Raw genomic sequence first — 15436 nt, 5'->3', positions numbered from 1 at the left:
TTAATAAAAATAAGATCTTTTATGATTTACTTACGAATATTATAGTATAAGAAAAAATTGTAGTTATTTTTTGAAAAAAAATGCAGTTTTTTTAAATTTTTTTAAAAAAGCAGTTTTTATAAAAAATTGTTGTTTTTTTTTGAAAAATTTTGCAATTTTTTTAAAAAATTACATTTTTTCATTTTAAAAAAAAATTATTGTTTGCTGAAAAAAAAAACTCCATTTAAAAAAATATTAAAATCCGAAATTTGATTTATTATGTTAATTTTGTCCATTAACACAAAAAATAAACATTAAATGAGATCGGTAAGATTACGATCATGTCCTTAATGAGTTAATTTTGATCTAACGCTCCATATTTAGTTCTCAGGTTCTCGGGAACCTATGAGTTCTCAACCGATCTCAACTCTCTCTCTCTCTCTCTCTCTCTCTATATATATATATATATATATATATATATATATATATATATATATATATATATATATATATATATATATATAACATATGCATTAAGGTTCGATCCATTGAGAACACATATATTCATTAGAACCTGAGAATTAGAGGTTAAGTGTTAAATCAATTTTAATTCATTAAATGATATGATCGTTATCTTATCAATCTAATTTAATGTTTAATTTTTTGTGTTATTGAAAATAGTATTAAAAATATCTAAAAATTAACATAATATATTAAATTTTCTTATTTGTTCTTTCTTATAAAAATAATAATTTTCAATTTAAAAAAAAAACAACATTTTTTAAAAAAAAATTTAGAAAACATGAATTTTAAAATATATATATATATTTTAAAATGCTATAATTATAAAAAAAAATAGTAAATTTTTAAAAATTAGTAAATCTTGAAAGAAACTGGAATGTTTAAAAAAATAATTAAGGAAGAACACTTAAACTCAAACTCATATTCATTATTTGTTTTATTTCAATTTCAAAGATACATATTACATAAAACAATACTTGGAACTCATCACACTCGTAATAACGTAAAACATGAAAAGTAAAAATTACAAAGAAAAAACAAACCATAAACAGGAATAGACACATGGAAAAACAAACCACAAACAGGAATAGACACATGACAATCGTCGCACTTTCTCTGTTTAATGAAAGGGTATTTTATTCCATTTCACGAAAGGGTATTTTAGTCCATTTATACCTGTTCGCAACAACACCCCAATCCTATACTCCATTTTTCTCAAGTAGTTAGAATCGGAGGCAAGTAACCCACATAGGTACCCAGAACCCTCGCATTTGTGTCCGGGAAGTACTCAAACCCCGGCAGCTCCGTCACCTCTCCCTCGTCCATGACTCGGATAGGGTAACTTAGTAGGTGCCCCGGCAGATCATGGTCGAACGTCTCGGAACTAAAAAGATCCCAGTAATTCACCGATATCTGGTTCACCTTTCGGATGCAATCCAAGCGCTCCGGATATGAAAAAGAGTCGTCAAGAAGCCCCATATGCTCGTACCACAATGACATCCTGAACCCATGAATCTGACCCCTCGCCGGCTGTGTTTTTGATAGATGACACGGCTGAAACGCCCCCATTGCTATCTCAGTATCTCGAGCTCCGTCCAGCGATCTCTGGTTGATATTCGCTGATCCGACGATTATGTACTCGTCATCAACTACAAAATCACCAATAATTCTCGCATTAAACAGTGAAAAAAGAGTATGAGATTGAGTGAGAAGATTAGTATCACTTACCGATCATCATCTTGGCATGTACGTAGATCATGTACCGCCGTGCATCTTGAGCTCTCTGGTAATTACTATCCTTGTCAGGCTTCTCCGGTGGTATATATTCGTCAGGTTTCTTGATTTCCCGGTTGCCGAGGCAAAAGAATGTCAAATAATCCCTGGGGTTTGCCACGATGTGTTTCACTTTCAGAGCCAGAACGATATCACAATACATCAACTGCATCGTTCTTCTTTGCCAGTCTAGTATGGCTTGTACCGATGCACTCTCTGGCTCACCCTCCGGCCACATTGGCAGGACGACGTACACCCGGAAGTCCTCTCCAGCTTCGATTTTGCTCACGATTTTACGTGACAGTTCTTTCGGGATTAGATGTAAGGCGTTGATGTCTTCATCTTTAATGTCCTTTGAGTTCCAGTCGAATGAGCTTCCCAGAAAGTACTGGTTTTCCATGTAGATGAAGTTTTTTGCTCGGCGGATGGCGTTGATGTATGCGTCTTGAATGCTCCGGTCAATAATGCTATCTTTTCCGCTTATCAACCCAACACGTGCAGCATCTTCGGGTTTATCAGGGAACCCAAAGGCAGCACCACCATCAATTGACCGGAACAACTGAACGTTCCATCTCTCCTGGTCATCTGGTAACACGACAGGCGACGGAGGGATTATGACTTGACTAAGATCATTTACATCGTTCAGTAAATCCTCTCCTCCTTGCTTGAGCCACCGCTGCTCAAAATTAAATAACACATCCCACGCGATTGGACCTTCAAGCTTGCAATGGATGTCATGCCAGGGTTCCCGAGGTCCACCTTTCTCCACCGATGAATTAGGGAAATTAGGTTGGTGGAAATCATCATGGTGGGCGGAATCAAGTGTTCGGAAAAGGGAATGGTATGGTGTATCGTAACGTCCATCGCAGAGATCGATTCCGCCTATATAACTCACTATGCGCCGCTTCTCATTGTCGACATTAGGCAACGGAGCATCGACAACCACAATCTTTTGATGATGAGTGAATATCAAGGAAATCTCGATGTTTTCAACAAGACTATGTCCATCATCCGGGTTTCGAGGACACAATACACAATTTACTTCGGAGTCACGAAAGTATTTCCCTGTGTCCTCGTCGTGGGTTGCCATGAGCCCATTTTCAATCAGCCCTTCGGAAGTTCGGTCATCCCAAACAAGCATCAACACCCGAACACCCTCACTCGCCTTTTTCTTTAGCAATTCACCAAGTGTCATATCCATGTCGGGCCTCGGCCTTCTTAAATCCCTAACTAAAGTGATTTCCGTGTAAACGGACCACCCCGCTATATAAATCAAGTGTTTCGCATTCGTAATCGCATCAAAAACGTCTTCCCAACATCGGTGTGGTTCGTAGTACTTGTCTCCACTTAACGGAATTTTTGGGGTAAAATTATCGGGTAAGTGTGCGTCTTGATAAAGTGTAACCCTACATCCGTTTCTTTGTGGAAAGTACGTGAAGGGTACCCCAGGGAATTTTACGCTTTGTATCCCTCGACACCATTGGTATTCCCGTTCGACTGCAAAGAATTGTACCTTTACGTGGATTTTCGAATCCCCGCGGATCGGTTTGCCATCCTCATCCAAAATTTCGAGCCATTCATCAATTACGTCTTCTTTAAGGACTTTGATAACTGGGATGTAGGCACGGCCAATTAAAGTTGCGCTTATTGGGTCATCTTCTTTGACTGTAAAGATGACATTGGAAGCCATGTGGGAACAGTAGATGTGGAATGACTCGTACCATCGTGGGTTTGAGTCGTGTTCCAGCATCCGGGTTCGGCCCACTCTAGCTTTTTCTAGGTCAACCGTTGCGTAAAGGCTCCCCTCATTGTTGCTTAACCCAGCCACACTTTGTAGTCCACCTACAAGCTATCAAAAGCAAAAAACAAACAAAAACAAATGTTGCTTAATTATTTGATAAGTAAAAGATAGAAAATATAGTTTTATAGATTTTGTAGGGTTTTTTAATAGTTGAGTGGTAATACAATAAATTTGAACCATTTAAACGAGCTTTTTGGTATCAAAAAGTCCGTCTAAATGGTTCAACTTTATTTTCTTTTTGATAGCTCATAATCCTAATAAGTGTGATCGTGTTCGCGATTGTCGTGGAGGTCATGGATATAGTGGTGGATGTGGATATATTTATGGATGTGGTTGAGGAAAATATCACGGTGATTTTATTTTAAAAACACAAAAGAACACCAGACTGACATGATAAGTGAGATATGAATGACATTGAAAAAAAAATGGAAAAGCTAAAGGAGCTATGACAAGTATTTGCTGTAGTTTGGAGGCAAGAATAAATGGTCCCATACCTGTCGTATGAAGAAACACCTCATCATGCATGGAGCTTTAACAAAAATCTCCCAAGAACAAAGGGAAAAAGATAGAAACAAGTTTTGTTTCTTAAGATGGCAATTTATCGGTGTTACCAATGAAATAACCTCAAGATAAATTTATAAATTTATAAATAAGATGTATTAGTTTGAATTACATCATTTATTTTTGCAAAATATCATACAATTATGTGTTTTTTATATGATTATATGATGGTTTTTAATTAGCTATAAGAAATTCACAATCACGAAAATACAAATTGTAGAAAATGGATTTTTTCGTTCACATGATGGACAACCATAAACATATATGTCTCACATAACGGACAACCATGACGATATATGTCTGGTGGATATTGCAACTGCACACACCATACTAAATAAGAGATATATTTCTCAATTAGTTTCCGGAGGAATAAAGTTTCAGATTAATGATGCATTATTTTCTCGCAAATCTAAGAAAACTCATCAAAATTTATACCCCGCTCCCGAATTCAACTTAAGGAGAGAAAAGAAAAGAAATAGTTGGAAGTGAGGGAAAATAAAACAAATTGTTGCTCCCGAGTTTCATTAAAGGAAGAAGTGGAAGGAAATGAAATGATCACTTTCTCTCCTAATTTTCGTTCCGATTTGGAAGGATTTGGAAAGAAAGAACAAAATGTTTAACTCTCCTTCTATTTATCTTCAACTCAGGAGCACAAAATACAAATTTCTTCTTTTTTTCTTTTCTTTATTTACTTTTTTTCTTTTCTTTTCTCTTCTTTAAGGATACCAGCAAAAATGGATACCATATTGAAACAATAAATGAAGAAATGAGTAATACGTTTGTATTACCAACTTTAATTTTGGGAAAGGATATGTATTTGAAAGTACTCATATATATATATATATATATATATATATATATATATATATATATATATATATATATATATAGAGAGAGAGAGAGAGAGAGAGAGAGAGAGAGAGAGAGAGATCGGGTGATGACTCATTTTAAAGTGAGTACACTTTAAAAAAATTGAAAAAAAAATCTAAAAAAATACAAATCATAAAACTAAGCATAGATCTATCTCCAGGAAAAAAAGTTGAAAAAAAATGGATCATTAAAATTGAATCATAGATCATAATGATGCAAAATAAAATTTTAAAATTGAATCATGGATCAATTTTAAGAATGCAAAAAAAAATCAATTTTTTCTCCAGGACATAGATCTATGCTCGATTTTATGATTTGTATTTTTTTTAGGTTTTTTTAAAGTGTTCTTACGAGTCCTCACATTAAAATGAATCATCACAGTAACCGGAGCCTCTCTCTCTCTCTCTCTCTCTCTCTCTCTATATATATATATATATATATATATATATATATATATATATATATATATATATATATATATATATATATATATATATATATATACCCACACGTTGTGTATGTTATACTTACATAGCTAAAAAATAGTTTTTTTTGTCAACAATGTTTTTTAAATTTCTTAATCATATATTCATAAACATTTAAAATGATCATTTCTTTTTTTATCTAAGAAACTTTTATGCATAATTAACCATGTGTAAAAACTCATTTGGGTGGATATATAGAAATAAATCACCACCTCATGAATTTGTTATTATATTTCACCTATATATATATATATATATATATATATATATATATATATATATATATATATATATATATATATATATATATATATATATATATATATTAGTTTATAGAAAGAATATGACATTTTTAGAAGATTTTTATATATGTCGATGGATTTTGTAATCACACACAACTATATCATTTATTTACCTTCGTTGTAACCATTGTATATATGATATGACTTTAATGTCATTTATTTAATTTGAAAATACAACATCTTATATAAATGTTAAAATAATATACATACACATTTTAGAGAACAAAATATTTGATGATTTTATAACATTTTAAATAAGAACTGATGTTGTTTGATAAAATTTAAATAAACAATATTATTTTTATTTTCAAAAATTGTAATATATAATCATTTTGCTTTTAAAAGTTAAATAAGAAAAAAAAAAACTATCAATTTGTTCACCCAATACTCGAATAAAGATAATTTTCAAAATCAACTAAAATTTAAATTAAATTTAATCGAACGATATATAAAGCTCGATGGTCCATCTTATATAAAATACTTTATTTTGGAATTGATACCATTAACTATCCGTTAATTATATATTTTAAGTTTCTAGATTTTTAATGAAAATGACTTTATTAACAATATATATTTATTTATGGATAAAAAACCAACATGGTCTTTAATTAATAATACAATTTAATTATGAATACTAAAAAATAGCAATTATATATATATATATATATATATATATATATATATATATATATATATATATATATATATATATATATATAAAGCGCTTAAAGGCTGTTAAAAATTTTATTTTTAACTAATTTTATTTTATTATATAGTTTAAAATATTATATAATTTTTTTTATCAAAGCAACATAAAACTTTATATATTATACATAATGACAACATAGTCATTTTTAATCAAACCTATACTTATCTTTATATTTATATTTATATTAAAGTTAAAACCATTTATAAGACTGGTAGGTGTGGGCAACACCCACACCATGTTATTAGGAAAATGACAAAAAAAAAAAAAAAAAAAAAACACGTTATAACATGTTATGGTGGTAACGGGGAAGGGGGACGGTGTTCACATGTTATAACATGCAATAACACCCAATAACATCGTTGCTAATACACACCTCTCTAATTTACCATATCAATTTAATACTTTTTGTGTTTATTAACCTCTAAGTAAAAACATTTATTTAGTACTCTTTCTTGTTTATGTTTATTAAGTTCTAGTATGTAAAGTTGTAATGAATTTAAACATGATTTGGATTATACTTAATGTCTAACATTGTATTTAGTTTTTATCAGTGAATGAAAAACTCTACTGAAGTTTATTGATTTATAAGGAAGTTGATGATAATGTGTTGATTTCAAATTAATATAAGAAATGATAAATGTTTTGTTTTTAACGGTATTAAAAACTGAAAAGAACGACTTTTATATATATATATATATATATATATATATATATATATATATATATATATATATATATATATATATATAAAGAGAGAGTGAGTTAGATTCATATATGAATTTTAAATATTGTATGAACGTATGATTAACTTTAGACCAATCAATATATTAAGGGTAATTGTGGAATTTTATATATAACTATTTTAATAGTTAAAAATAAATAGCATTTATGTTACTTAAATCATGGGACAATTATCTTTTTAGCCTAAATACCCATTTTTACTTATTTCTTGAAGACATCGTCTTCTTTATCCACAACAAACATCATCGGCTTTATTTCCTTACCCCTCCTCACACCGGCCGGTTGCTTCTTCCCCTTCGCACACTGACCACCACCATCTGCTTCTTCTCTTTTGTCGCCGCCGATCAAGATAGTAGCAGGTACGCTTATTTATTATTTTCTTTTTTCTTTTGGCTCAAATTGTTATTTTTTTTGCTTCTTCCTGTGTTTTCTTCTCTCGGTTTCATGAGAAATCAAGATTCATTGATTATTTAGAGTTTTTATTTGGAAGTCCATCAATTATGTATTTGTATTCGGAAGTAGAAGGGACGGCTCGAGCGCGGCAAAGGAGAAAAAAGAAAAAAAAAAGAATATATCATGCCTAATGAAGATGAGAGAAAAAAAAGATCACTTTCAATAAAGAAATATATGTTTAGAATCTTATCCTACCAGGTAAACTGTCTTTAACCCATTTTAGTTTCTTTGTTTCTTACAAATGTACAATCCAAAATGATTTAATTTTTATGTCAAATTTATTGGGTTCAATACTTTAATATGTTATAGTGTTTTTCTTGCTTTTTTTTCTGCACCACTAACATAACAACAAAGGAACATGATAACAAGATTTAACATGTGAGCTTTTATCTGAATGCACTCCAACTGTTTGTGAAAAACATCAAGATAAGTATATTGTCACTGATATATCTTTTTTGTGGGCATTTTTGTTTACACTGAATTACAATTGCACTTATCAATCTAGTATTCTAAAAGGATTTATGAACATGGTTTACTGCAAGAAGCATGATCCTTTAAAAGTTATCAAAAAAACAACCCATAAAGACTAAAATCTTATCTTGGAGTCTGATTTGGTCCTATATAATGTTGTATGAGAGATTTTTAAAGTATTTATAGTTTAATTTTGCGGGGTTTGTTGCTTATATCCGCTACTATGACAATTGAAATCCATATATTAATGAAAGTGAATTAGATTTACAATCACTCTCTTGTGACCAAGATTATGGTTGTTTTGTTGTGTGCACAAACCATGGTTTTTATGTATATAGTCATGGTTCTTATTTGATTTTTCTTTTTTCTCTCAATTTTTTTTTGTATCTTATGATATAAATATTTACATTCTTGCATAATAAGAATCATTGACTTGAATATTTGTTTGTATAATAAGAATCATTGACTTTTATGGATTATGTTTTCCAGTTAGGTTTATTGGTTAATCATAATTTAATTGATTTTATTTGTGTAGTTTGTGATATAAAGAATCAACAACGATGTCACCATCATCATCTTCTGCAACATCTACAAAGAACAACTACACACCTTGATTGACAAAAAAAAAATAAAAAAGATCTACCATGATCGCTATCCTTGTATGCCAAAAAATCAATGATCTTTTACACAATTGTTGCAAATTATAGACGTAATTTCCATTGGTTTCGTGATTACAAATCACAAACCTTATAATCATTTTTAATCGTTTCACAAGTTTGATTTCCATATTTTCTGATATCGAGTTTACTCTTTTAGACTGAAGTTATAGATTGTCAGATTTTGTACTTGTAACAGCACAGGTTTGATTTGTAGTTAGTCAGATTTTGTACTTGTAATTTACATTCTTCTTTTATTTTGATGTATTTTTCTTAAAGAATGTCTTTTATTTTTTGAACAAAGTAAAACTGTTCTTAAAGAATGTCATATATACTTTTGTAATTTATGTCTTATTCTTCAAGACACGTTAGTTGTACATTTGTAATTCATGTTTTATTCTTAAAGAATGTCAGTTATACACTAATAATTCATGTTAGATTATGTAAAAATGACAAGGTTATAGAACTCGCTACTCGATACCTGCTTGGCCGACTGAGGAGTAGCGAGTACTCGGAAGTACTCGGGAGTACTCGGGGAGTACTCGGATTCGGTAATTCGTGTAGAAATATTTTTTGGAAAATTATATATGCCAAAATCATAAGTTAAAATCATAAGTTGATTGAAATATATAACCAAAATTAGATGCATGTGAATACATAAAAACTGAAATACACACAATTGTCTCACTATGTGAATAATTACTGAAAATTTAAGATATATATGTAGTAATAATCGCATGTGTGTGTTAAATAATAAATCATTAAGTGCGTTATACATATTAATCTTTAAAATTCTTGATTTTTTCTCTTTTTATGACAATTTTGACCCTTTGACCGAGTTTGACCGATTTTGACCGAGTTGGCCGAGTTTGACCGAGTAGGCCTGAGTTTGACCGAGTTAGATCGATTTTTGACCGAGTTTGACTGAATCCGAGTTTTTTAGCCGAGTTCACATTACTCGCCTCGGTGGAGGGCCGATTCCGAGTGATCGGTCGAGTACCCGGCCGAGTAGGCCGAGTTCTGCAACACTGAAAAATGAATTATGATTCTTCAAGAATGTGCTACAATTATATTTATAACATATTTGATTATCATAAGAACATTCTTTCAGATAAATTCTTGCAATTAACAACCATTTTCAAAGAATTGTGATTAAAGGTTTTCCATATACTTGGATATCTTCTAATATTTAACTAAAATTTAGATAAATTCTTAAAGAATTTCCTTTATTCACTACTTTTTAAACCATGTTTTAACTGTATATTTGAAAACTATTATTTTTTAAATCAATTGTTACAAAAAAATGTATGTGATTTTAAAAAAAAATGTAATAAATTCGCAAAGAATTTCATATGTTCAAAGAAATTCTTCAAATCTTCAAATCCATATTCTTCGTATAAAAAGGTTTAAAAGAGTTTTGATTGAGACTTTGGTTTATTATTGGTGATTGATTTGTGTTCTGGAATACTCATAATTGTTGACTCTTAAATTCTCTTAAATTTAATGTGTATTAATCAGATTGTCCTTATACCTTATTAACCTTTTATTTAACTAGAATAGTTAATAAAAGAAATGTTTATGTCCATTATACCCTTATACCCTTATATATATATATATATATATATATATATATATATATATATATATATATATATATTCATCTTATTATTAATAAGTAATTATTAATATACTTAGACCATCTCCAACTCATTTTTATTTTTCCTCTATAAATATAGTAAAAACTTAGAGAAGTAGTATTTCATACTTTGTCTCTAATTCTATTTTATTTTTTATCAAATATTTTACTCTAAAAATATATATTCATAGTATAATTTATTTTTGTACCTTGTATAGATTCTCAACACAACATTCTAATAATTAACTTTTAACAAATATATATTCTAACTTTTTTATTACATAATATTATAAATTATGTTATCATAAAATTATAACAAAATAAATTGTTCATATATAATGAATTTTAATTCATATTTAATTTTTTTTTAAATAATAAAGAAATTAAATTATATTTATAACACATTTTTAAAAAAAAAATTTACATACATTTTATAGAAATATTACACATACATTTGAAAAAAACTAATACATATTTATGCGTTGGAATAAATTTCTCATCTATGATCAACTAATGCATTTCGTAGACTAAAATGAGTTTATTTATCTTTAAGACATTTATATCAAGCAAGATTATTAGAATTGGTTGTTTTATCGATTATTGTTTCGACCACTACCATTACCGGTGACACTTCTTTTGTAACATCAATTGGTACATAAAAATCACGTTCATCCTTAGTTATCATAGTATGTAAAATAATTCATGATTTTATGTTTTATTAGAATATATTATCGTATTTGTAAGATATATTCAATTACAAGCTTTTAATAAATATGTTAGTGTGTTTTAATTTTTTAATATGTATTTAATAGATAAATATTAAACTTTATATTTATGATTAACTAATATAATTTAATATATAAGCAGATATAAACAATAAATATTACATTTAAATTATAACTATTAGATAGAAATAATATATATATATATATATATATATATATATATATATATATATATATATATATATATATATATATTCAGAGACTAAAATTGATAAATTAAATTTAAATAAATAGAGTGCCTTCGTTTTTTGAAGAAGATTAATCATATCTCTAAAAAAATATGGATACAATGAGGTAAATTGGAAAAAAGAATAATAAAAAATAGTCCATAACCTTTAAGCACATAGACCATGCTATTAAAAAAACCTTGTGTTTTAAGTGAAACGACACAAATAATTATGGTTTCTAGAAATTATAATTTAATATTTTCCTAAAAACATCTTGTATTTTTTTCTTAAAAACTATTTAAAATATTTAAGATAGTCATGAGAATAAAATTCTTAACTTTATTAAAAGTTATAAACAAAATTACATAAATGATCGTTGGGGTTTCTAAAACTCATTGTGTATGTCCTTTTTGGTGTATTTTTTCCGACCGAAGAGAATGGTATCAAATTTGTCATTGTCCACGTATATGTCACTAAGGATTTGTGACAGGTTTTTGTCATTTACATGAGTGAGTTACTATGCTTTCCATGTTATTTTTTTCTAAAGTTAATTAATATAAATAATAAATATTTCAAACATATTATTTTTTAAATTAAATTTTCATTAAACTTCAAAAGAAAATTACAACACAACAAAAAAAACATAGAATTTCAAATTACGAACTTAGAAATTTATAATGAAATCACGACCCTAAAATAACGAAACGTAGATGTTGTATTTTTTTTTTGCAACCTCGTCTTTTGCTTTTATCGTCATTTCTTTTACACGTCAAGTGAAAAGGCTAGTGGAATTGGGTTTAGAAATTTATTAGGGTGTCAGGAAGATTATCAAATAGGTTGAATTCATTTTCTTTTGGTGATTTTTTTTTTAGATTTTTTGGTTTGAAGGAGAAACCATTTTTTCACAAAAATTATATTGTTTTTGTGAAAAAATAAAAAAATGAAATGGGATGAAATATGGTATATACTTGTATTTATATAGGATAAAAATGTTATTTTTTGATTTTTTTTAAAGGTCGTTTTGACCAAGTTAGCGCTAAAATTAAATTAAAATCCCGAACCACTTTACTCTCTATCACTGGCATTTTTCCACGGAGTTGTCGAACCGAGCTCGATATACCGAGTCCTCGACTCGATGTTCGCTGGGCCATTCGAGTCCTTCACCGAGACCACTTATTGAGGTCCTTTTTTTAACTAAAAGAATCCACTTTAGTTTAATTTCAGGTACAGTTTTAACTTTCCTTCGTCGGTAGTACCTTCAACTTTATTTTAACTAGAAAAGGACACGCGGCTCCGCCACTTTTGGAATATGTCATACAAGTTAAAAATCGACAAACTTTAAAATATGTGATGAAAGTGTAAATCGCCACAAATAGAGGGGAAAGCCGACAACCCTAAAATTAGATGTCAAAAGTGTACAACCGAAAGAAAGAACATTGATGGAGAAAAACCAAAAATGTTGTGGCCATTGTGTGAAAGTTGCCAAAGTTGGGAAAATATGGTGGCAAAATTTTAAAGGAGGTTTTTTGTGTTTTTTTATGTCAAAATATAAAAGTTTTGACTGCAAGGTTGAAACGTGTCAATGCCACTAAAAATTTGTGGCAAAAACATCAAAATATAAAATTTTTTACTGCAAGGACGAAAAAGTGTCAAAACCTCTAAAGATTTGTGGCAAAAACCTACAGGCACAAAAAGTTAATCAAAACTTAAAAATGTAAAAGTTTACACTTCGAGGACGAAAAATGTCAAATTCACTAATATTTGTGGCAAAAACCTAAAGCTAAAAAAATTACTATTCCTATTTGACTGCAAGGTTGAAAAGTGTCAAAGCCACTAATTTTTTTTGGCAAAAACATCAAAATATAAAAGTTGTAACGGTAAGGACGAAAAGTGTCAAAGCCATTAAAGATTTGTGGCAAAAACCTAAAGGCACAAAAACATAATCAAAACTTAAAAATTTAAAAGTTTTCACTTCGAGGACGAAAAATGTCAAATTCACCAAACATTTGTGGCAAAAACCTAATTTCATGAATAAAATAATAAAATATTGATAAAAATGAAATATAAAAAAAAAGACAATAATAATAATGCATTCTTATAGTGGGAGGGTTTCAAATGTAAATTTGGAAAGTTATGAACTAACGTCGTGGGCATGTTTTTGCCATTGAAGAAGGAAAATTAAACCTATCAGAGGACCATGGTGGAATCTTTTAGCTCGAACCCTGGTGAGAAAAATCGCCTAAAAGAGCCTACACTATGGTTTTCGTGAAATCCCAAGGACCATTTTTGTAATTTCATCAAAATAATAAGTATATTTTAATCAAGGTTAGGCCAAACGAGAAACCAATGAGTTAATTGATTCATATTAGAATACAACATAAATCAACCTATCCCAATTCAATATTACACTACTTAATTAAAACCCAACGTTCTGAATAACGATAGATGGGTGTGTTTCGTTTTAAAGACAAGCCAAAAACCTAGTAAATCCGGACCATCTATTATTTTCAAAGATTATATATAACACTTTACTGTGTTTTATCAAGATTTCATCACATGATTAACAAATCCTGAATGAGTGGAATTAATGCGGCAAAAAATCGTATCCTTGAACATGCATGAACCAATTAAACTTCCAAATGTATGAGAGAGAGAGAGAGAGAGAGAGAGAGAGAGAGAGAGAGAGAGAGAGAGAGAGAGAGAGAGAGAGAGAGAGAGAGACCTTGTCAAGCAAATTGGACTTGAGATTGTCTACTTCAAAGATTGTGGCGTGAAGTGTTCCATGTAACAATATTTGGGCCATCTATCCCCACCTTCAAACACCTTAGCGTCCAATCTCTTCGGGAGAGAGAGAGAGATCGGTATTTACCAACAAGTGCTAAGTTTAAGCCAACGAAGAAGAAGAAGACTCAGAAACCAGAAAACATGAAAGCAATTATGGAAGTGTATTGGGTGAGAGATCAAGAAACAAGCCCCATATATTTGTCATTCAACTATATCTCACTCACTCTCCACTTATATATATATATATATATATATATATATATATATATATATATATATATATATATATATATATATATATATATATATATATATATATATATATATATATATGGGAAAAGTGAATATACCCTTAAGGGTATATAAGCTTAGGTACCCATACTCATTATACTACGTCATTTTATATCATATAATACATTCTAATTGTCCAATGTTCTTATAATTTAACTTCTAACTTGATTTACTTTCATGATTTTTATAAATTACACATTTATCTTCCTCTTACATAATTTTCATTTTCAAGTACAATATGTATAGCCTAGTAGATGTTTGGCAAATAGAGGTGATATAAGAGAAAGATAATAGTGAAATTTGGAAAATTTTGAAAGTAAATCAAGTTAAAGGGTTGAAGTTTAAGAACATTATAATGAATATATCAAACAAAACGATGTATTATGATGTGTTTGGGTACCTAAGCTTATATACCCTTAAGGGTATATTCACTTTTTTCTCTCTCTCTCTCTCTCTCTCTCTCTCTCTCTATATATATATATATATATATATATATATATGTAAGCTTCTTATATCTAGATATTAGGGATAAGCATCGAAACTAAGAACCGTTTTTGGAACTGGAACCGCATCGGAACTGTCGGTTCTTGAACTAGAACCACCTTACACGGTTCCAGTTCCAATTTCTAAAGTAATGGAACTGCCTTAAGCAGTTCCAATTCCAATTCTTATTTATTCGAAACCGGTACCCGCCGGGTACCCACCGCAACCTTTATATATATATATATATATATATATATATATATATATATATATATATATATATATATATATATATATATAGAGAGAGAGAGAGAGAGAGACTAAACTAGATGTCTCCCCGTACAAAGTGCTGACGATAAATATTATTTTTGCAAACAGTTTCTTACAAATAAATGATTATTAGATTTATGATTAGCTATGATTTAATAAAAAGTATTACTTTTAAATAAAATATTTATGTTTATGCCT

General features: G+C 29.3%; 1 protein-coding gene across 1 annotated transcript; it reads right to left on the bottom strand.

Annotated features, from left to right (window-relative positions):
- Positions 1 to 907: 907 nt before the first annotated feature.
- Positions 908 to 14417, bottom strand: LOC145053697 (phospholipase D alpha 1-like). The gene is made up of 3 exons (XM_079001786.1): positions 14133 to 14417; positions 1729 to 3622; positions 908 to 1649 (listed from the first exon to the last, which is right to left on the bottom strand). The coding sequence occupies exons 1-3, from the start codon at positions 14211 to 14213 to the stop codon at positions 1216 to 1218; spliced, it is 2409 nt and encodes an 802-aa protein (XP_078857912.1). The 5' UTR covers positions 14214 to 14417; the 3' UTR covers positions 908 to 1215.
- Between the last annotated feature and the right edge of the window lie 1019 nt (positions 14418 to 15436).

This window comes from Lactuca serriola, chromosome 5 (assembly GCF_051521515.1).
Source record: "Lactuca serriola cultivar US96UC23 chromosome 5, Lser_US96UC23_V15, whole genome shotgun sequence".
Classification (NCBI taxonomy): Eukaryota; Viridiplantae; Streptophyta; class Magnoliopsida; order Asterales; family Asteraceae; genus Lactuca; species Lactuca serriola.
The sequence above is the reverse complement of the archived record's forward strand: the minus strand, read 5'-3'. Positions and strand labels throughout refer to the sequence as shown.